Source organism: Cherax quadricarinatus, chromosome 72, assembly GCF_038502225.1.
Source record: "Cherax quadricarinatus isolate ZL_2023a chromosome 72, ASM3850222v1, whole genome shotgun sequence".
Taxonomy (NCBI): Eukaryota; Metazoa; Arthropoda; class Malacostraca; order Decapoda; family Parastacidae; genus Cherax; species Cherax quadricarinatus.
Window position 1 is genome coordinate 8,539,075 of NC_091363.1, and position 23,751 is coordinate 8,562,825.

The 23,751-nt window shown below is 38.4% G+C and overlaps 1 protein-coding gene across 1 annotated transcript in view; it reads right to left on the bottom strand.

Annotated features, from left to right (window-relative positions):
- Window positions 1-23,751, bottom strand: part of LOC128701426 (location of vulva defective 1-like) — a 384,351-nt gene that overhangs the window by 282,467 nt on the left and 78,133 nt on the right. Inside the window, exons 8-12 of the mRNA XM_070100373.1 lie at window positions 18,415-18,522; window positions 14,648-14,806; window positions 6,302-6,468; window positions 4,039-4,167; window positions 3,297-3,554 (exon numbers count right to left, since the gene is read on the bottom strand). Of these exons, the coding sequence (XP_069956474.1) occupies window positions 3,297-3,554; window positions 4,039-4,167; window positions 6,302-6,468; window positions 14,648-14,806; window positions 18,415-18,522 (821 nt within the window). The remainder of the gene's footprint in view (window positions 1-3,296; window positions 3,555-4,038; window positions 4,168-6,301; window positions 6,469-14,647; window positions 14,807-18,414; window positions 18,523-23,751) is intronic.

A 23,751-nucleotide genomic window follows, 5' to 3' on the forward strand; every position in this document is an offset into this window, starting at 1 on the left:
TGTGGGTGATTGATGCTCCTTATTTCCTCCATTCACCATCTCATTTCGATGTCCTGTTACACCGACACGGTTCTTATTCCAGCAGGACGAGGTATCCATTGGTTTGTCCCGGTTTAGAAGTCGTGACTCCATAAAAACTTCACTATCCTCGAGACAGGAACAACGAGGTAAACATGTGCACACACACTCTGGGAATGGCAGCTCATATCGCTTCAACGATTCCTTAACTTAGTGTTATTATCACTGATTACATTACAATTCACAAGACGATTTAATGTCTCATAATTATTATACACATTAGAGGTCACTCCATTAAGATCTGAGACCGATGAGTGAGGATTAACTCACGGGTAATTTCCCCTGGACACATTCCATGGCGGTGCACCCGTCACCCCCAGTCCTACTATTATCCACTCATTTTACCACTTTATTACGGTGGTCACGCAAATCACATTCCCTCACTCTCCACCAGGAACAGTTACGACACTTCCTATTAGTAAGTGAGGCCTATATTAATCCTTAGGCCGCCATGAACGCCAATTTCCTGATCCCATGTTTTCACAGCCTCCTCACTACATTCAAAACACTGCTGCCAACCCCTGCCCTGAGTCGACCTGTCCCCCCGCACATCCTCGCAGGCGCAGGGTGAACCCGGTTGGTTCAAAATACAAATACATTTTGACCCAAATCAACACATTAAACACTTATTAGGCACTATAGCTTCGGAAATTAAATAATTTCCACAATAGGTGACGATGCCTAAAAGTACATTTCACTGGGGAATAATGAATATCACTATCACTTGATGAATCCTCTATGGGCATAAAATCAATCTCATCGTCACTTTTATCACTTTCACTATCATCAACACCAAAACCGAGGGAAAATGATAATTTCTTGCATAGTTGCCTTTGGGTAGTAACACTAGCCACCCCAGAGGTGTTGGGCTGAGGGTCCAGTCTAGCCACACTGTCCACACTGGCCACCCCAGAGGTAATGGGCTGAGGGTCATCTGGGTTTTCATCAATAGTTACACTAATTCCTTGATCATTATTGGCCATATCGGTGTCAGATACACTAAACTCGTGTTCTGTATCATTTTTCGTGAATAGGAGAGTGTTAATACGACGAGGCATGAGTGAATCACAGGGGTTTGCCATGATGTTGACCCAAGATGGACCTGAAACTAACTGGTGCTACCACGCAGTACCCTGGCGTCCCCAATTTTTTTCATGCTGCACACACTGAGTGCGCAGACCCATTCTCTCATGTCTAGGCCACTCAAGCCTATCGAGAAAAAGACATTAAGTTCATTAGCAGTATCGGCTGGCTGGAGGAGAGGTTCTTCTGGTTTCGTTAAGTTAATCATTATGTTTTGTGACAGCTTTTTAGATCCTAGAATTTCAGATAAGGTTTTATGTCATGAAATCTGTTTTCATAATACAGTTTTTTTGACCTTATTAGATTGGTTAGAACTGATGAGTAACATTTTGCCAGTTCCTTTGTTATTAGACCCATTCTGTATTGTTTTTCATATAGATGTTTTTTATCAATAGATTTGAGGATGCTGTTTGTAAGCCAGAGGCCATTTAGTCTCTTTGATGTGATCTGCTTAGTTTTAATTGGGCAATGAATGTTATAGAGGTTTTGGGTTTTTTGTAAAAAAATATTAACACATTCATCAACATTGAGGTTGACTGCTAGCTTGTTTTGCTAGTTGATGTTACTTAATGCTGAAATAAAGTTTCTTAACCTTTTCAGGGTCGAGAGGCCCCTCTCCGAAACTCAGGGTCAAAAATTTTTCAAAAAAAAAATAAAAATTATTTTTCTTATGAAATGATAGAGAATCTTTTCCTGATCATAATGACACCAAAAGTATGAAATCTGATGGAAAATTTACAGAACTATGCTCTTGTGAAGTTAGTGATCTCAAAGATGTTTATGCATCGGCGATTTTGCCCACTTTGAGCCCTATTTTCGGCCAATTCCAATATGCCAGTCAACAAAAATCATAACTATTTCACTAGAACTCCATTTTTTCTATCGAATGAGTACAAGCAAACCACCCATTTACCGATTTCAACTAGCCAATAAAGTGGTCAGAAATTGGCAATTTTTTAAATTTCACACAAATTTCAAAAGATGCCAATTTCCAAATAGGATCCAGAATAAACAAGACAGACATTCTTGGCACTAAAATAACATTTTCTCTGTTCATTAGTCATGTCCCCACACCCCTCTTACATTTCTTTTGCTTTCCACTTTCAATTTTTATTCTCACAAAAAAAATAGAAGATTTACTGTTATACAGACTACTGCATTAGTGTAGAAATGGTATAAATAACATCAGCACACTTGTGAAAGAATATTAGACTCACCAGTTGACGTGTATTGGATGCATGGCATGATTTGTTTACTTTTGAACATTGGCAAAAATCAAACATTTCTGCTACTTTGAGCTCAATTTCAAGGTACTTTTCATTGTGAAACCAATCAAAATCACCTCAATTTCTGTAATATGTCTTCCATTCTATAAAATGAGACCAAGAAAATGAGAATACAACCATAAATACCATACGAAAATACACTGCAAAGTCGCTGTTTTAAACCAAAACCACAGTTGGAGTTTTTTTTTCTCATTATGCACTGTGTGCTGCAGGAAATTTTTTATACTGCACACACTGACCACATAGACCCATTCTTTCATATGTATGCCTACCAGCTTTCTCTCGCTAGATTTGAAGGCGCTAGAATTTATACGTACTAGTACGGCACCAACCCTGGCATGCAAGCTGTATTAGTACGACACTGACCCTGAAAGGGTTAATTGACAATTTTGCTAAACTAATAGAGACCTCTCCTTCCTTTTGACAGAACATGTGAATAGTGAAAATCTGCATCAATATCGTTACTGAGCATAAAACCATCAAAATTAATTTGGATACCATTGTTAAGGTGATGGTGGAAGAGTAATGGTGGATGATGGAGGTGAGAGAAGGATGAAGGTAAACTGCTAAGCAGGATTTCTTATGCAGTTAACTACAATCATAGTACAATACGAAATGTAGTTTATGAACAAATGATACAATTTAAAAAGTGATTTATTGTTTCAAACTGATTCAGTGATCTTCTGAAACGTAGGATTTCTTAAATAGTTATTATTTATCTACTTGTCGGTTTTGCACACTATTAATATGTATGATAAATCTGTATAGATCTTTTATTATAAATCCAGATATAACTGAAAAGAAAATTATAAAGGAATAAAGTGAGAGAAGATCAACAAGAAGCATCACCTGAGAGATCTGCAGGATTTTATCTCGTGCTTGGGTGTCGATGGTCTGAATTGTTACGTGATCCTTTGAAGCTGCCACAAGGATAGAGGCCAGCATACTTGCAACAATATTAATGTTAGTCAGAGAATCAAGGTTGCTATTTTGTTGGATGGAGGTGAGAGCGTCATTGATCATGTTTGCTTTGGCTGCTATACGTTGATTGATCTGATCCTGGGTGAGATTCTTAACACTGTTTGCATCCACAGCCAGCCACGGAGCCTGAGTCATTACAGTGCTTACATTAGTTTTATTTTAGTTTGTCATCTTCAATGCAGCTCCAGAAGGTTTTTATAGGAGGGATTTAGGGGTGGTAATCTGGTTGGAAGAGGCTCGGGGACTTGTTTTAAAGCAGTTATTATTTTTATCTGGGGGGCTTTGAAGAGCTGATTAAATTTTGGGAACCTGAGCCCTCCATGCCTTCCTTGGCATTGCTCCTAGTTATCTTTGAAATGTATTACAAAATTATGTTTCCAAAAATATTTTATATAAAAATATTCAAGATTTTATAAAAGAAGCACTGAAACAAAATAATAAATTATACTTACCTATTGTAAATATACAATGCACTATATACAGCAGGAAAAATTATATATTCAGTAACTCACATAAAATATTAAACATAGTTTCATCACAAGCAAATTATTTTTATTAGGAATTTCCACCTTATTAGAAGGTAGATGAGAGAGAAGAAATAACATCTTACATTATCAGCCACTTTTTGTTGAGCAAGTAGCACCATGTTCAGCAGCTGCTGATCTCCTGAGCCCCGAAGTGCTGCGATCACACCAGTAATATCAGCTGCAGCAAGAGCTGCTTGGGATGGCATATACACCTGGAGCAGTACAAAAATGTACATGCTATGAAGAGCCCACACAGGTATATAGTTCTTCTTTAATATTTGTTAGAAAAAGAAACATGGATATTACTGAAAAGCAATGTGGAGGGTCACTGTGGAGGGTTGCTGTTTTTTATTTTATGTCTTTGCAAACGGTACATTGAGATTTTATATTTACAATAGTGGGTTGCAATGCAAAGAGAGCCTCTATTATGCCTAGGCATTATGAGCCAACTTAACATTATTGGCTTACAGACTACTTAACACTAAGGATTTTATCATAGTTGTACAGTAGGAAAGTAATTATTTCATAGTTGAACAGTAGGTTATTAATTATAAGTGAATTAAATTTGTATAAGACAAAGGATATATTCAAATAGTCTAAAATGCTTATTGTGAAAAACAATGGTTCAATTATATTCCTGTCAACAATGGATAAGAGGTTCAAAGTGATTGTTGAAGTTATGATGTAGGAGTACATAGGCGAGTATGTGTGTATTGTATATTTAGCATTTAGTCTAGGGTGATTAAGTGGCTTTTGAGAAGAGTCTTAAATTGATTTTCAGACTGTGTTACTTTAATATATTCTGTAATGAATTCCATATTTTAGGGCCCTTTATGCACATAGAGTTTTTACATAGTCTTCAAGCTGGCATTGGACAAGCACCTAAAGTTGGTTCCTGATCAGCCGGGCTGTGGCTCGTACGTTGGTTTGCGTGCAGCCAGCAGTAACAGCCTGGTTGATCAGGCTCTGATCCACCAGGAGGCCTGGTCACAGACCGGGCCGCGGGGGCGTTGACCCCCAGAACTCTCTCCAGGTAAACTCCAGGTAATAGTGATATGGACACAAGGTATATCAAAGAGAGATCTGTGTCTTGTGTTGTGGTCGTGTGTCCTGTTTAAGTTGGTAAGGAGAAGTTTGAGTGGAGGGTTTATATTTGTGTGTATTGTTCTGTGTATGTAGAAGGCACATGAATAAGTATGGATGTTCTTAATGGTGAGCAGATTTAGACTTTTGAAAATTGGTGGAGTATGCTGGCGGGAGTGGTACCTTATCTTTGATAGTATGCCTACAGTCTTGGAGATTTTCTTGGTGATTTGTTGTATGTGTGTCTGGAACTTAAGGCTACTGTCAGGGTGGATACCTAGGAATTTTGCTTCTGTGAGTCTTGTGACTGATGATCCATTTATCGTTATGTTAATTGGATCATTTGCAGCTTTGTTTCCAAACTGAATGAAATAGGTTTTATCGGTATTCAGGGTAAGTTTATTAGTCATCATCCAGGCAGATATTTTCTGCAATTTGGCATTGACTGTGTTTGCTAGTATGACTGTGTTTGGGTGGGAAAAGACATATGTAGTGTCATCTGCAAATAATATGAGTTTGAGTAGCTGTGATGCATTCGGTAGATCATTGATGTAGATGAGAAAGAGGAGTGGTCCAAGGACACTTCCTTGTGGGACCCCTACTGTGATTGGTTGGGTGGAAGAGTTTGCATCATTTGCATACACATATTGAGTTCTGTTACTAAGGTATGATTTTAGGTAGTTGAGGGAGTGGTCTCTGATACCATAGTGTGTTAATTTGGAGTACAGCAGTTCATGGTCGACTGTATCGAAAGCTTTACGTAAATCAATGAAAATGCCCAGCGGGACTTCTTTCTTTTCGAGTGTGGTGTATATTAGTTCTAGCATGTGTATGATTGCATCATTCGTGCTTTTATTATCCTGAATCCAAAGTGACAGGGGTTTAACATGTTGCGTGAGACGAGGTAGGAATAGATCTGTCTATGAATAAATTTTTCAAAGATTGGAGAATTATTGGAGAATTACTGGGGAATTATTGTGGATAGTTAATGTGGAGGGGTCATTAAGGAGGATTACTGTGGGTCACTGTGGAGGATTACTGACTCACAGTGGAGGATTGCTGTAAGTCACTGCAGAAGGGTACTATTAAGGGTAGTGCAGAAGGATCACTATTAAGGATCACTGAGGAGGGGCACTGTAGAAAGTCAATGTAGAGGAAAACCTGTGAGAGTAACTTAGGAATACAACAACCAGTGCCACAACTAGAGAGTAGAGGAAACAAATTTTCATTTCATGCAAACCCTTTCTGGAAAAACCAACTTACCTGCAATCCACTAGTAGCAGTGACAGTGGTGAAGGCCCCTGCCCGGTCCAATACCTGAACACTGATATTGAAGACCCCAGGAGGAAGCACAAGTGTTCCTACTTGAGGAGGCACTCCACCTTGTTTCATGTCCAAAATTGTTGTCACCACATTATCAGCATCAATGACTACAAAAAAGAAAGAAAAAGGAAGAGTAAAGTGTAAATGAATGTGCTTAATTATTACAAACTAACCAAATCACTTGTCAGGGGTTTAAACTTCACCCATTCTGTGGTTTGTACTCAAGTATGTTTGGAGAAAGAGGGATGGCAATATGAGGCTTACATAGAAAGAGATAGAGATAAACTGAAAAATATTTACTGTGTCTTTAGGGTACATGGATGTTACTATGCATGGATTTACATTTTGTTTGGTTACAGATTGGTTGCAGTTATGAAGAAAACATCACCTTGCATATTGAAAGGAAAGACCTTTGTTAAGTACAACAGGACCCCTGTAATCACAGGGGATATGTTCCAAGGACCTGCCATGGATACCAAAACTGCGGATAGTAGCAAACCTTATGTATAAGTCCTATACATACCTATTATAAAGTGTAATTGATAACTCTCCATTTCTTTTTTTAACAAGTCGGCCGTCTCCCACCGAGGCAAGGTGACCCAAAAAGAAAGAAAATCCCCAAAAAGAAAATACTTTCATCATCATTCAACATTTTCACCTCACTCACACATAATCACTGTTTTAGCAGAGGTGCTCAGAATACAACAGTTTAGAAGCATATACATATAAAGATACACAACATATCCCTAAAACTGCCAATATCCCAAACCCCTCCTTTAAAGTGCAGGCATTGTATTTCCCATTTCCAGGACTCAAGTCCGGCTACATAAAAATAACCGGTTTCCCTAAATCCCTTCACTAAATATTACCCTGCTCACACTGCAACAGCTCGTCAGGTCCCAAATACCATTCGTCTCCATTCACTCCTATCGAACACGCTCACGCATGCCTGCTGGAAGTCCAAGCTCCTCGCCCACAAAACCTCCTTTACCCCTTCCTTCAAACCCTTTCAAGGATGACCCCTACCCCGCCTTCCTTCCCCTACAGATTTAAATGCTCTCCATGTCATTCTACTTTGATCCATTCTCTCTAAATGACCAAACCACCTCAACACCCCCTCTTCAGCCCTCTGACTAATACTTTTATTAACTCCACATCTCCTAATTTCCACACTCCGAATTTTCTGCATAATATTTACACCACACATTGCCCTTAGACAGGACATCTCCACTGCCTCCAACCGCCTCCTCGCTGCTGCATTCACAACCCAAGCTTCACACCCATATAAGAGTGTTGGTACTACTATACTTTCATACATTCCCTTCTTTGTCTCCATAGAAAATGTTTTTTGTCTCCACATATACCTCAGCGCACCACTCACCTTTTTCCCCTCATCAATTCTATAATTAACCTCATCCTTCATAAATCCATCCGCTGACACGTCAACTCCCAAGTATTTGAAAACATTCACTTCTTCCATACTATTTTTTTTTATTTTTTTTTTATTATCACACCGGCCGATTCCCACCAAGGCAGGGTGGCCCGAAAAAGAAAAACTTTCACCATCATTCACTCCATCACTGTCTTGCCAGAAGGGTGCTTTACACTACAGTTTTTAAACTGCAACATTAACACCCCTCCTTCAGAGTGCAGGCACTGTACTTCCCATCTCCAGGACTCAAGTCCGGCCTGCCGGTTTCCCTGAATCCCTTCATAAATGTTACTTTGCTCACACTCCAACAGCACGTCAAGTATTAAAAACCATTTGTCTCCATTCACTCCTATCAAACACGCTCACGCATGCCTGCTGGAAGTCCAAGCCCCTCGCACACAAAACCTCCTTTACCCCCTCCCTCCAACCCTTCCTAGGCCGACCCCTACCCCGCCTTCCTTCCACTACAGACTGATATACTCTTGAAGTCATTCTGTTTCGCTCCATTCTCTCTACATGTCCGAACCACCTCAACAACCCTTCCTCAGCCCTCTGGACAACAGTTTTGGTAATCCCGCACCTCCTCCTAACTTCCAAACTACGAATTCTCTGCATTATATTCACACCACACATTGCTCTCAGACATGACATCTCCACTGCCTCCAGCCTTCTCCTCGCTGCAACATTCATCACCCACGCTTCACACCCATATAAGAGCGTTGGTAAAACTATACTCTCATACATTCCCCTCTTTGCCTCCAAGGACAAACTTCTTTGTCTCCACAGACTCCTAAGTGCACCACTCACTCTTTTTCCCTCATCAATTCTATGATTCACCTCATCTTTCATAGACCCATCCGCTGACACGTCCACTCCCAAATATCTGAATACGTTCACCTCCTCCATACTCTCTCCCTCCAATCTGATATTCAATCTTTCATCACCTAATCTTTTTGTTATCCTCATAACCTTACTCTTTCCTGTATTCACCTTTAATTTTCTTCTTTTGCACACCCTACCAAATTCATCCACCAATCTCTGCAACTTCTCTTCAGAATCTCCCAAGAGCACAGTGTCATCAGCAAAGAGCAGCTGTGACAACTCCCACTTTGTGTGTGATTCTTTATCTTTTAACTCCACGCCTCTTGCCAAGACCCTCGCATTTACTTCTCTTACAACCCCATCTATAAATATATTAAACAACCACGGTGACATCACACATCCTTGTCTAAGGCCTACTTTTACTGGGAAAAAATTTCCCTCTTTCCTACATACTCTAACTTGAGCCTCACTATCCTCGTAAAAACTCTTCACTGCTTTCAGTAACCTACCTCCTACACCATACACTTGCAACATCTGCCACATTGCCCCCCTATCCACCCTGTCATACGCCTTTTCCAAATCCATAAATGCCACAAAGACCTCTTTAGCCTTATCTAAATACTGTTCACTTATATGTTTCACTGTAAACACCTGGTCCACACACCCCCTACCTTTCCTAAAGCCTCCTTGTTCATCTGCTATCCTATTCTCCGTCTTACTCTTAATTCTTTCAATTATAACTCTACCATACACTTTACCAGGTACACTCAACAGACTTATCCCCCTATAATTTTTGCACTCTCTTTTATCCCCTTTGCCTTTATACAAAGGAACTATGCATGCTCTCTGCCAATCCCTAGGTACCTTACCCTCTTCCATACATTTATTAAATAATTGCACCAACCACTCCAAAACTATATCCCCACCTGCTTTTAACATTTCTATCTTTATCCCATCAATCCCGGCTGCCTTACCCCCTTTCATTTTACCTACTGCCTCACGAACTTCCCCCACACTCACAACTGGCTCTTCCTCACTCCTACAAGATGTTATTCCTCCTTGCCCTATACACGAAATCACAGCTTCCCTATCTTCATCAACATTTAACAATTCCTCAAAATATTCCTTCCATCTTCCCAATACCTCTAACTCTCCATTTAATAACTCTCCTCTCCTATTTTTAACTGACAAATCCATTTGTTCTCTAGGCTTTCTTAACTTGTTAATCTCACTCCAAAACTTTTTCTTATTTTCAACAAAATTTGTTGATAACATCTCACCCACTCTCTCATTTGCTCTCTTTTTACATTGCTTCACCACTCTCTTAACTTCTCTCTTTTTCTCCATATACTCTTCCCTCCTTGCATCACTTCTACTTTGTAAAAACTTCTCATATGCTAACTTTTTCTCCCTTACTACTCTCTTTACATCATCATTCCACCAATCGCTCCTCTTCCCTCCTGCACCCACTTTCCTGTAACCACAAACTTCTGCTGAACACTCTAACACTACATTTTTAAACCTACCCCATACCTCTTCGACCCCATTGCCTATGCTCTCATTAGCCCATCTATCCTCCAATAGCTGTTTATATCTTACCCTAACTGCCTCCTCTTTTAGTTTATAAACCTTCACCTCTCTCTTCCCTGATGCTTCTATTCTCCTTGTATCCCATCTACCTTTTACTCTCAGTGTAGCTACAACTAGAAAGTGATCTGATATATCTGTGGCCCCTCTATAAACATGTACATCCTGAAGTCTACTCAACAGTCTTTTATCTACCAATACATAATCCAACAAACTACTGTCATTTCGCCCTACATCATATCGTGTATACTTATTTATCCTCTTTTTCTTAAAATATGTATTACCTATAACTAAACCCCTTTCTATACAAAGTTCAATCAAAGGGCTCCCATTATCATTTACACCTGGCACCCCAAACTTACCTACCACACCCTCTCTAAAAGTTTCTCCTACTTTAGCATTCAAGTCCCCTACCACAATTACTCTCTCACTTGGTTCAAAGGCTCCTATACATTCACTTAACATCTCCCAAAATCTCTCTCTCTCCTCTGCATTCCTCTCTTCTCCAGGTGCATACACGCTTATTATGACCCACTTCTCGCATCCAACCTTTACTTTAATCCACATAATTCTTGAATTTACACATTCATATTCTCTTTTCTCCTTCCATAACTGATCATTTAACATTACTGCTACCCCTTCCTTTGCTCTAACTCTCTCAGATACTCCAGATTTAATCCCATTTATTTCCCCCCACTGAAACTCTCCTACCCCCTTCAGCTTTGTTTCGCTTAGGGCCAGGACATCCAACTTCTTTTCATTCATAACATCAGCAATCATCTGTTTCTTGTCATCCGCACTGCATCCACGCACATTTAAGCAACCCAGTTTTATAAAGTTTTTCTTCTTCTCTTTTTTAGTAATTGTATACAGGAGAAGGGGTTACTAGCCCATTGCTCCCGGCATTTTAGTCGCCTCATACGACACGCATGGCTTACGGAGGAAAGATTCTTTTCCACTTCCCCATGGACAATAGAAGAAATAAAAAAGAACAAGAGCTATTTAGAAAAAGGAGAAAAACCTAGATGTATGTATATATATATATATGCATGTGCGTGTCTGTGAAGTGTGACCAAAGTGTAAGTAGGAGTAGCAAGATATCCCTGTTATCTTAGCGTGTTTATGAGACAGAAAAAGAAACCAGCAATCCTACCATCATGCAAAACAGTTACAGGTTTTTGTTTCACAGTCATCTGGCAGGACGGTAGTACTTCCCTGGGTGGTTGCTGTCTACCAACCTACTACCTACTACTACTCCTCCCCAATTTGATATCCAATTTTTCTTTATCTAAATCATTTGATACCCTCATCACCTTACTCTTTTCTATGTTCACTCTCAACTTTCTACCTTTACACACACTCCCAAACTCATCTGCTAACCTTCACAATTTTTCTTTAGAATCTCCCATAAGCACAGTATCATCAGCAAAAAGCAACTGTTTCAATTCCCATTTTGTATTTGATTCCCAATAATTTAATCCCACCCTTCTCCCGAACACTCTAGCATTTACTTCTTTTACAACCCCATCTATAAATATATTAAACAACCATGGTGACATTACACATCCCTGTCTAAGACCTACTTTTACCGGGAAGTAGTCTCCCTCTCTTTTACACACCCTAACCTGAGCCTCACTATCCTCATAAAAACTCTTTACAGAATTTAGTAACTTACCACCTATTCCATATACTTGCAACACCTGCCATATTGCTCCCCTATCCACTCTATCATATGCCTTTTCTAAATCCATAAATGCAATAAAAACTTCCCTACCTTTATCTAAATACTGTTCACATATATGCTTCAATGTAAACACTTGATCTACACACCCCCTACCTACTCTAAAACCTCCTTGCTCATCTGCAATCCTACATTCTGTCTTACCTCTAATTCTTTCAATTATAACCCTACCGTACACTTTTCCTGGTATTCTCAGTAAACCTATTCCTCTATAATTTTTACAATCTCTTTTGTCCCCCTTCCCTTTATATAAAGGGACTATACATGCTCTCTGCCAATCTCTAGGTACCTTCCCCTCTTTCATACATTTATTAAACAAAAATACCAACCACTCCAAAACTATATCCCCCCCCCCTGCTTTTAACATTTGTCATGATCCCGTCAGTTCCAGCTGCTTTACCCCCTTTCATTCTACATAATGCCTCAAGCACCTCCCACACACTCACATCCTGTTCTTCTTCACTCCTAAAAGATGGTATACCTCCCTGTCCAGTGCACGAAATTACCGCCTCCCTTTCTTCGTCAACATTTAAAAGTTCCTCAAAATATTCTTGCCATCTACCCAAACCTCCCTCTCCTCATCTACTAACTCCCCTACTCTGTTTTTAACTGACAAATCCATTTGTTCCCTAGGCTTTCTTAACTTGTTTAACTCACTCCAAAATTTTTTCTTATTTTCATTAAAATTTCTTGACAGTGCCTCTCCCACTCTATCATCATTAGTATTAAGATTAAATAAAATTTTCTTAAAAAGTTATCCATGCTTATCTTGTCTAGATTTAAGTAGTTATTATGTACTAGGATTAATCTGGTTGAAATGCCCCAGCATGATAGTGGCTTTCTTTATACTTAAAAAAACCAAACTGTAATTACACATTGTAACCTTTACAAAACATAAAATCTTTATTCTTTATTCACTTAGAACCAGGACATCCAGCTTCTTTTATTCACAACATCCACAATTATCTCTTTCTTATCATTCGCATTACATCCATGCACATTCAAACATCCCATTGCTCCAGGCATTTTAGTTCACTTTTACAATGCATATGGTTTATGCTGGAAAAATTCTTATTCCACTTCCTCATGGATATGAAAATAAAATAATAAGAACCAAAACTGAAAGAAAAACAAAGAAAACTTAGGTGAGTAATTATACATATATGTGTACATACATGTGTAGTGTGACCTAAGTAAAAAGTATGAAGATATACCTGTTATCTTGTGTTTATGAGACAGAAAAAAAGACAATGGCACTCCTACCATCATGCAAAACAAATACAGGTTTCTATCTTACACTCATCTGACAGGATAGTAGTACCTCCCTGGGTGGTTGCTGTCTAACAACCTACTAATAATAACATTATTATTTTGCTAACATCATTACCAATTTTAGATACAATATCTTAACAACTTGCTGTTCTTCTTCTTTCAACACACCAGCCACATCCCACCGAGGTGGGGTGACCCAAAACGAAAAACAAAAGTTTCTCTTTTTTAAATTTAGTAATTTATACAGGAGAAGGGGTTGCTAGCCCCTTGCTCCCGGCATTTTAGTCGCCTCTTACAACACGTATGGCTTACGAAGGAAGAATTCTGTTCCACTTCCCCATGGAGATAAGAGGAAATAAACAAGAACAAAAACTAGAAAGAAAATAGCAGAAACCCCAGAGGGGTGTGTGTATATATATGCTTGTACATGTATGTGTAGTGTGACCTAAGTTTAAGTAGAAGTAGCAAGACGTACCTGAAATTTTGCATGTTTATGAGACAGAAAAAAGGACACCAACAATCCTACCATCATGTAAAACAATTACAGGCTTTCGTTTCACACTCACTTGGCAGGACAGTAGTACCTCCCTGGGCAGTTGCTGTCTACCAACCTACTACTAATAACATTATTATTTTGCTAACATCATTACCAATTTTAGATACAGTATCTTAACAACTTGCTGTTATTGTGATTAATTTACTCTCAAGTCTTATTAACTACTGTATTGTATTCTATTATAATATTATTTAAGGGTTCCAAATGCGCATACACCTTTAACTGCTTTCTTCAATCGTGCATATTTTTCCCCTGAATGAACAATGAACTTTCTTAATTTTATGCTCTTCAGCATCAATCATAGCCTCTCTCTATTTCAAGTGTTTGACTTTTTATTCATTCACTGCTAATATCATGCACATGTGGCTTAGTTTTTATGACAAAAGAACAAAAAAGGCACACTACTGTGACTGGAACAATACACAAGTAACCCACAAACAAGAGAGAAAAGCTTGCGACAACATTTCCATCTGCTGTAAGAGGCTTTTAAAACCCAACAACAAATGTCAAGATTGAAGAGAATCCAGGAAGTCATTAATGACTAATCAGATAAGTTTAAGCAAAAACCAAATATATTACCTTCAAGTGTATAAACTACAGTACAGTATAAATTGAGTTAATTCATAAACAACTCAAACTTTAAAAGGCACATTAGCCAATGGTAAATTATAGAAACTACTTCAGTTAAATAACTGAATATTTACCAACTATGGAACAGTAAGAGAATTACATAACCTGGAGGCCAACATAAAGCGACTTTCACTCACTTAGCTATGTACCAGGTATTACACTTAAGATTATCCTTCTTTTGTTTCATTCATAATGAAAATACAGTATACCATAAAACAATGATGAGGTTGCACTCAGGTTACTCACTGCTGACTACATAATCAGTTATGGTTCCATCTGGGTCCTGCCAGCCATTACACGTGAGCATGAAGTGGTCAATAAGTGCCAGCTGAGTTGATGGAGCAGTCACATTGCATGACCCATTGCGAGGTTTCTGATTTATTTTCATGAAGTAGACAGAATTTCCTTAAATAAGAGAAAAATATACTGTTTTACATGAAAATAGCAAGTTATGAGAACTGAAAATAAATTTAGTTACAGCATATTATGTGATGAGAATGCAATAAACAAAACATGAGATAACTGTATCATCTGGTCCTCTACAACTGTTTTTCTCACTCACTCTTCACAGTAAAAAATTAACCCACGCAAATCAATACCACTGTATCAAAAAAAAAAAAAATAATGTTAAAGACTATCACTTACAATTTTAAATCATTCATGACCTGAGTGTTCTGAACTTGAAACCTACAGCTCTTTACCCTCACCCATGTTATAATCAAAAAGGAGTTACAGATCCATAATATTCTGTGTTATTTATAAATTAAATTTTTTTTAGCAATGAAATTAAAAATAATGTACAGTACAGTACTGAAATGAGTCTCTCTTTCTTCCTTTTTTTGCTTTCTTTCTACCTGCCCTCCCATTCTTTCTCCCATGTCCTAGCCTCCTTATCAACCACCCACACCCATGAGTGGGTGTGAGTGTGTGTGAGTTAGACCTGGCTGGCTTGGACCAGTGGGTCTGCTACAGTACTTCTTCCATAAGTGGATGTGACTTGAACCTGACTGGCTTGGGCCAGTAGATGACTTGGACCTACCTAACATGGGCCAGTAGGCCTGCTGCAGTGCTCCTTCTTTCCTATATTCTTATTACCTGCCTCCCATTCTTGTATTCTCTCTTCTCCTTTCACCTATACCCTCTCTCCAATCATATTTGACACAACACTCTTTCCACATACTCTCTGCTCCCTCACTGTTGTATGTGTGTGTGTGGTGTAGGCGGGCTGTGGTGAGAGGCGTGCAGGTATGGGCAGCAGCACAACTGTCTCCTAAATGCATTGTATAACTATGGGTTTTTCCAAGTACTATATTACAGAATTTTTTGTTTTTAACATGTCGGCCATTTCCCACTGAAGTAGGGTAACCCAAAAAGAAAGGAAAAACCCCAAAAATAAGAAAAAACTTTCACTAATGTATAATGATGTAATGTCATGAAAAATAAACTATCACTACTCTCTCCCATTTACTCCTTCCCACTGTATCTAGCACAAAACTCTTTGCATAAGCTTTCCACCCTCTCACTGTTTTGGTGAGAGTATTAGCTGCCTGGATATATTATGCTGGAAAATTGTGTTAAGAATAATTGTGCAAATGGACTACTGTTCTGGCATAAGTAGACTGAACTGCCACATATCGTCCACCAATCACATATGGGACACGACTGAGCCATTGCCCAAGAAATTAATGCAATTTTTTTTAATTTAGTAATTTATAGAGAAGGGGTTACCAGCCCCTTGCGCCCGGCATTTCAGTTGCCTCTTAATAATAATAATAATAATAATAATAATAATAATAATAATATCTTTATTTACTACAAGTACATGTACAAGGTATACAGGCCTAGCTGACATCAATGACATACTACTAGTGTACATAGAAAGCCCCTTGTTATGCAGAGCATTTCGGGCAAATTAGGTCAGTTTTGTCCCAGGATGTGACCCACACCGGTCAACTAATACCCAAGTACCTATTTTACTGATGGGTGAACACAGACAACCGGTGTATGGAAACAAGTTCGATGTTTCCACCCCCTTGCCAAGAATCGAACCCGGACCCTCGCCATGTGAAGCAAGAGCTTACGGATGAAGAATATCAATGTAATTATTAAATCTACAGTTCATGATCAATGCCCACCAATAAATAAGTGCACTACACATGCATAATATGCATATAGGAAAAAATTAACATGCAAAAACAATATTTATACTGCAGCTTTAAACAAAATTGCAATAGTATTCAACTAGATTACTGTTTCTTGGCCAATCTCTACCAACAAATAAGAGCTCTTCACACATGCATAAAATGAGCAAACACAAAATATGAACGCACTCGCTGAAAAGAAAAACTGAAAACAACTAACTGAAAGAAAAAATTTATGCTTGCAGATTCATATCTGCACACAGGTGTCCATTAGAAATTAATTGGTTTCAAATTACCTCATTGTATGTAAGGATATTCATAACTCAGATATTCATTAAGTTGGAGTTCTTCTATACTGTATGTAAACTAAATTAAATAAGTAAAGTGAGGATAAGTAAAGTTTATTTTTTATGGCATTGCAAAATCTTACATTACATATTTTTCGATTTTATACGGAAAATCCCGTGTGTCTGACATGCTGTTGTCATTACTTTACTTTGCTTCACAAATGATGATTAACACTGACAGGAATGTAAGAAAGACACATACGTGAGATTAGGGTATTTATAAGGCGATGTTTTGCCCAGTGGTGGCTTAATCATTAGACTGCTAAAACCCCTGGCAGGTGAAAGGTCTCATTAACCCTTCAGGGTCGACAGGCCCTCTCAGAGACTTGTTCTCAGGGTCGGCTAAATTTAAAAAAAAAAAAATTATTTTTTCTTATGAAAAGATAGAGAATCTTTTCCCGAACATAATGACACCAAAAGTATGAAATTTGATGGAAAACTTACGGAATTATGCTCTCGCGAAGTAAGCGGTCTCGACGATGTTTATGCATCGGCGATTTTGCCCACTTTGAGCCCTATTTTCGGCCAATTCCAGTATACTTGTCGACAAAAATCATAACTATATTTCGCTAGAACTCCATTTTTTCTATTGAATAAGTACAAGATACCACCCATTTACCGATTTCAACTATCCAATACAGTGGTCAGAATTTAGCAATTTTGCCAATTTCACACAAATTTCAAAAGATGCCAATTTCCAAATAGGGTCCAGAATAAACAAGAAAGACATTCCTGGCACTAAAATAACATTTCCTCTGTTCATTAGTCACGTCCCCATGCCCCTCTTACATTCTTTTGCTTTCCACTTTGAATTTTTATTCTCACAAAAAAATAGAAGATTTACTGTTATGCAGACTACTGCATTGGTGTAGAAATGGTATAAACAATATCAGCACACTTGTGAAAGAATATTAGACTCTCCAGTTGACGTGTATTGGATGCATAGCATGATTTGTTTACTTTTGAACTTTGGTAAAAATCGAACATTTCTGCTACTCTGAGCTCAATTTCAAGGTACTTTTCTTTGTAAAACCAGTCAAAATCATCTCAATTTCTGTAATATGTCTTCCATTCTATAAAATGGAAAACTAGAATACGACAATAAATACCATATGAAAATACAGTGAAAAGTCGCTGTTTTAATCCAAAAACACGGTCAAAGTTTTTTTTTTTCTCATTACGCACTGTGTGCTGCAGGATTTTTTTTATACCGCGCACGCTGACCACATAGACCCATTCTTTCATATGTAGGCCTACCACCTTTCTCTCACTAGATCTGAGGGCGCTAGAATTTAGGCGTACTAGTACATCAAAAACCCTGGTTCGTAAGCCGTACTAGTACGGACGAAACCCTGAAAGGGTTAATAAATGTCCAAATACTGCATATATGTCTTTCTTACATACATGGGTCCTATGATATACTAAAGCCAGTCATTAAGAATATGGCAAACTGAAGAAATAATTAGTAACTCCGATACTTATTACACTTTTAATAATTCTGTATTAATTAGACACACCAACTGACCTACAGAACCGTCGCTCCCGGTCGCTGTTATGGAGAAGTGAATGATGGTCAAGCTCGGATTGTCATCAAAGAACTGGGTACTCAGAGAAACTTCTTCATTATTAAAACCTGTTTCAAAAATAATTCAAATTACTTAAGCATTAAATTGAATAAAGTAGTGAATTTGACATATAATATAATAAAACAATTTAAAAGGGTTATTAGCCAATAACTTTACAAAATGCTACAATCACCTTAACACCATAAGGTCTTTTATTCTTCTTATTTACCAAGCAATGTTTTCACAACTCTTGAAAACACTGAAAATATTAGAAAGAATGAAGTAAGATATGCTGCCCAAAAGGGTGAGTAAATCTGGGATGGAGAGAATATAAAGAATGTTGATAACAAAGGTGTGAAGATTTTGAGAGGTAGAGCTTCACCCTTGAGCAGATATGTGTGACTGGAGAAAAGTGCCTTTTGTGATTTGATGTGTTATTTGAACATGAGTGTGAAGAAATCGTTGAAACCAGTCAGCTAGAGGTGAAAAGTAGAGTGCTTGCAATTTGCAAAATGGGTGATGTTTTGAGTTAGTGACTCACTTAAATTATAAACCCATGTACTTCAGTAAAGACAAGTAGAGAATGAGTGATGGAGTTTGTCTGCCTTCTTTGGGTCAGCCTACATTTTTTTTTTTTTCAGGGGGGGGGGTTTAACCACACCAACCATATTTCACCAAGGTAGGGAGACCCAAAGAAAGGAAAAACTTATCATCATTCAATCAATAATTGTCTTGCCAAAAATACCTACCTGTGTTAAAAAAAAAAAAACTAATACTGTACAGCATAAATAAAAGTTCAGTATATATAAGGATAAGCCTTTGGTAGGGTGTGCAAAAGAAGAAAATTGAAAGTGAATACAGGAAAGAGTAAGGTTATGAGGATAACAAAAAGATTAGGTGATGAAAGATTGGATATCAGATTGGAGGGAGAGAGTATGGAGGAGGTGAATGTATTCAAATATTTGGGAGTGGACATGTCAGCGGATGGGTCTATGAAAGATGAGGTGAATCATAGAATTGATGAGGGGAAAAGGGTGAGTGGTGCACTTAGGAGTCTGTGGAGACAAAGAACTTTGTCCTTGGAGGCAAAGAGGGGAATGTATGAGAGTATAGTTTTACCAACGCTCTTATATGGGTGTGAAGCATGGGTGATGAATGTTGCAGCGAGGAGAAGGCTGGAGGCAGTGGAGATGTCATGTCTGAGGGCAACGTGTGGTGTGAATATAATGCAGAGAATTTCGTAGTTTGGAAGTTAGGAGGAGGTGCGGGATTACCAAAACTGTTGTCCAGAGGGCTGAGGAAGGGTTGTTGAGGTGGTTCGGACATGTAGAGAGAATGGAGCGAAACAGAATAACTTCAAGAGTGTATCAGTCTGTAGTGGAAGGAAGGCGGGGTAGGGGTCGGCCTAGGAAAGGTTGGAGGGAGGGGGTAAAGGAGGTTTTGTGTGCGAGGGGCTTGGACTTCCAGCAGGCATGCGTGAGCGTGTTTGATAGGAGTGAATGGAGACAAATGGTTTTTAATACTTGATGTGCTGTTGGAGTGTGAGCAAAGTAACATTTATGAAGGGGTTCAGGGAAACCGGCAGGCCGGACTTGAGTCCTGGAGATGGGAAGTACAGTGCCTGCACTCTGAAGGAGGGGTGTTAATGTTGCAGTTTAAAAACTGTAGTGTAAAGCACCCTTCTGGCAAGACAGTGATGGAGTGAATGATGGTGAAAGTTTTTCTTTTTCGGGCCACCCTGCCTAGGTGGGAATCGGCCAGTGTGATAATAAAAAAAAAAAGCCTCACGGGTCTTGACTGGGGGGTTTCTAAGACTATGACCCTTTGTGAATATGAAGGTTTACATTGTACAGTACCACTTTTCCCACAAGATGAGCAGGAAGGAAAATTTGCCCACACACTTTTCTGGCCAAGGAACAGAACCTGGGAGCATGCAGGTGTGAGCCAAATTGTCTCATCAAGCAACTCTTTAACATCCCTAGTGATATCTTATTCCCCTATTCTACCCATAAGCATTTATGCTTTTCTGTATAATGTAGATGTTATTTATTATCTAAGCTAGTAATTATGCATTAGTTAGAGGAGGGAAGACAGGGTAGGGGTCGGCCTAGGAAAGGGTGGAGGGAGTGGGTAAAGGAGGTTTGGTGTGCGAGGGGCTTGGACTTCCAGCAAGCATGCGGGAGTGTGTTAGATAAGAGTGAATGGAGACAAATGGATGGTTTTTGGGACTTCACGTGATGTTGGAATGTAAGCAAGGTAACATTTATGAAGGGATTCAGGGAAACTGGCAGGCCAGACTTGAATCCTAGAGACGGGAAGTACAGTGCCTGTACTCTGAAGGAGGGGTGTTAATGTTGCAGTTTTATAACTGTAGTGTAAGTGCACCTCTGGCAAGGTAGTGATGGAGTGAATGATGATTAAGGTTTTTCTTTTTCGCGCCACCCTACCTTGGTGGGAGACAGCTGATGTGTTAATAAAAAAAAATATATACAGAGCATATAATAACTATAAATACAGCCTCTCCTCACTTAGCAACATACTTGTTTACTGATGCCTTGGACTTACGACAGGCTCTCTGAGCAGTATTCATACCTAAATAATGTATATTAGAGCAGATTTCCTCTATTCTGTTTACTTCAGTATACAGTACACTACTCCATAAACATTTAAAAATATACCAGAAATGTTATAAATGGTGAAATAGTGACATTAAAGCAATATCAAAGATGGATGACACGAACTCACTACCATTACAGTATGCTCCTCGCTTAGCGATGAATTCATTTAACGACATGGTCTCAGGGACAGAACTCCATCATTAAGTGAGGAGAGGCTGTATTTTTGAATGGGGAGTTTTATTATTACTGTTATAATTACATTACAGTGGACCCCTCCTTTCATTGGGCTCTGTTTTCATGAATTTCAGTTATCACTGACTTTTTTCATAAAAATATTGGCTCAGTTTTCGTTACTTTCCTCTGATCTCATCAGTGGTACAGTACCTGTCCGAGTGCTATGCACACACAAAGCCTTCCACACACGCATTCTGAGGCAGTGTCGCTTTGTTCCTCAGTCAGTGAACATTATCCTGCCAGGCCATAGGAAACACTGTAATAATTCATTGTTTTTTGCACTTGTTTATTCTGTGCGACTGCTAAATAAGCCACCATGGACCAAAGAAAGCTCCTAGTGCCAGCCCATTGATAAAAAAGGTAACAAACACGATAGAATTCAAGAAAAAACTCTTAGCAAAGTACCAAAGTGGAGGAGGAAGAAAGAGGGGAGAACGTGCCTTCCTCAGTGATTCAGTGATTCTACAATATGCACGATACTAAAGCAGCAGGAGTCGATAAAGGCTATAGCACCAGCCAGTGATAAAGTGTAGCATTAAGAGTGTAGCAAGTAAGTTAGGCGATTAAGCAATAGAAAAAGGATGAAATGAATTTAACTCCTCCAATGTTGTTGGAGGTATATAGGGCCACTGACAAACATACGCCACCCTGCCTATCTTCCACCACCTTAAACCAATGCCAGCATCTCCAAGGTACAGTAAGTGTAAATATTTCTTATTTATAAAGTGTACATATTTCTTATTTATAAATTAAAGTGTAAATATTTCTTATTTATAAATTACGTACATTGTTTGTGTGAATAGTGTTGGTGGCTTCTGCTGCCGCCTCCACTACCACTAATATGTATGGCTTATGCTCTCAGTGGCTCTTATAAACCCAACAACAACACCACCACCATCAGTCTTCACATAGGTAATGACGTATTTTATTCATTCTAGAGTATATATCATGTTTCTATGTTATTAATACTGTTTATTATGTCATATTAGATGAATTTTGAAAGATAAATAAGCCATGGAATATAGTTATTCTTTATGAAATGTATTTTTTGTTTATACTTTTAGGTGTCTAAAATGCATTAATTGGATTTACATCATTTCTTAAGAGGAAAATGGTTTCAGTTTTTGTGAATTTCACATTTCGTCAGACATTCTGGAACGGATTAATCACAACGAGGGAAGGTCCACTGTATTACATTAGAGTATTACTGTATTATTTTTTATTACTATTATTATTTATTTATTTATTTATTTTATGTCTTTGCAAACAGAACATTGAGATTTTGTATTTACAATAATGGGTTGCAATGCAAAGAGAGCCTCTATTATGCCTAGGTTTTATGGGCCAACTTAACATTATTGGCTTACAGACTACTTAACACTAAGGATTATATCATAGTTGTACAGTAGGATAGTAATTATTTCATAGTTGTACAGTAGATTATTAATTATAAGTGAATCAAAATTTGTATTAGACAAAAGATATATTCATATATTCAAAAATGCTTTTTGTGAAAACAATGATTCAGTTATATTCCTGTCAACAATGGATAAAAGGTTCAAGGTGATTGTTGAAGTTATGATGTGGGAGTACATAAGTATGTGTGTACTGAGTATTTAGCATTTAGTCTAGGGTGATTAAATGACTTTTGAGAAGAGTCTTAAATTGATTTTCAGACTGGGTTACTTTAATATCTTCTGGTAATGAATTCTATATTTTGGGGCCCTTTATGTGCATAGAGTTTTTACACAGTGTGATATGGACATGAGGTATATCAAAAAGAGATCTGTGTCTTGTGTTGTGGTCATGTGTCCTGTTTAGGTTGGTGAGGAGAAGTTTGAGTGGAGGGTTTGTAATTGTGTGTATTGTTCTGTGTATGTAGTACGCACATGAATAAGTATGGATGTTCTTAATGGTGAGCAGATTCAGACTTTTGAAAATTGGTGGAGTATGTTGCCGGGAGTGGGAATTTATTATCATTCTTAGTGCTGCCTTTTGCTGGGTTATGAGGGGTTTTAGGTGACTGGATGTTGTTGATCCCCATGCACAAATTCCATATGTAAGATAAGGGTATATGAGTGAATGGTACAGTGCCAGGAGAGCTGATTGTGGAATGTAGTATCTTATCTTTGATAGTATGCCTACAGTCTTGGAGATTTTCTTGGTGATTTGTTGTAAGTGTGTCCGGTACTTAAGGCTACTGTCAAGGTGGATACCTAGGAATTTTCCCTCGGTGAATCTTGTGACTGATGATCCATTTAGCGTTATGTTAAGCGGATCATTTGCAGCTTTGCTTTCAAACTGAATGAAATAGGTTTTATCAGTGTTCAGGGTAAGTTTGTTAGCCATCATCCAGGCAGATATTTTCTGCAATTCGGCATTGACTGTGTTTGCTAGTATGACTGTGTTTGGGTGGGAAAACACATATGTAGTGTCATCTGCAAA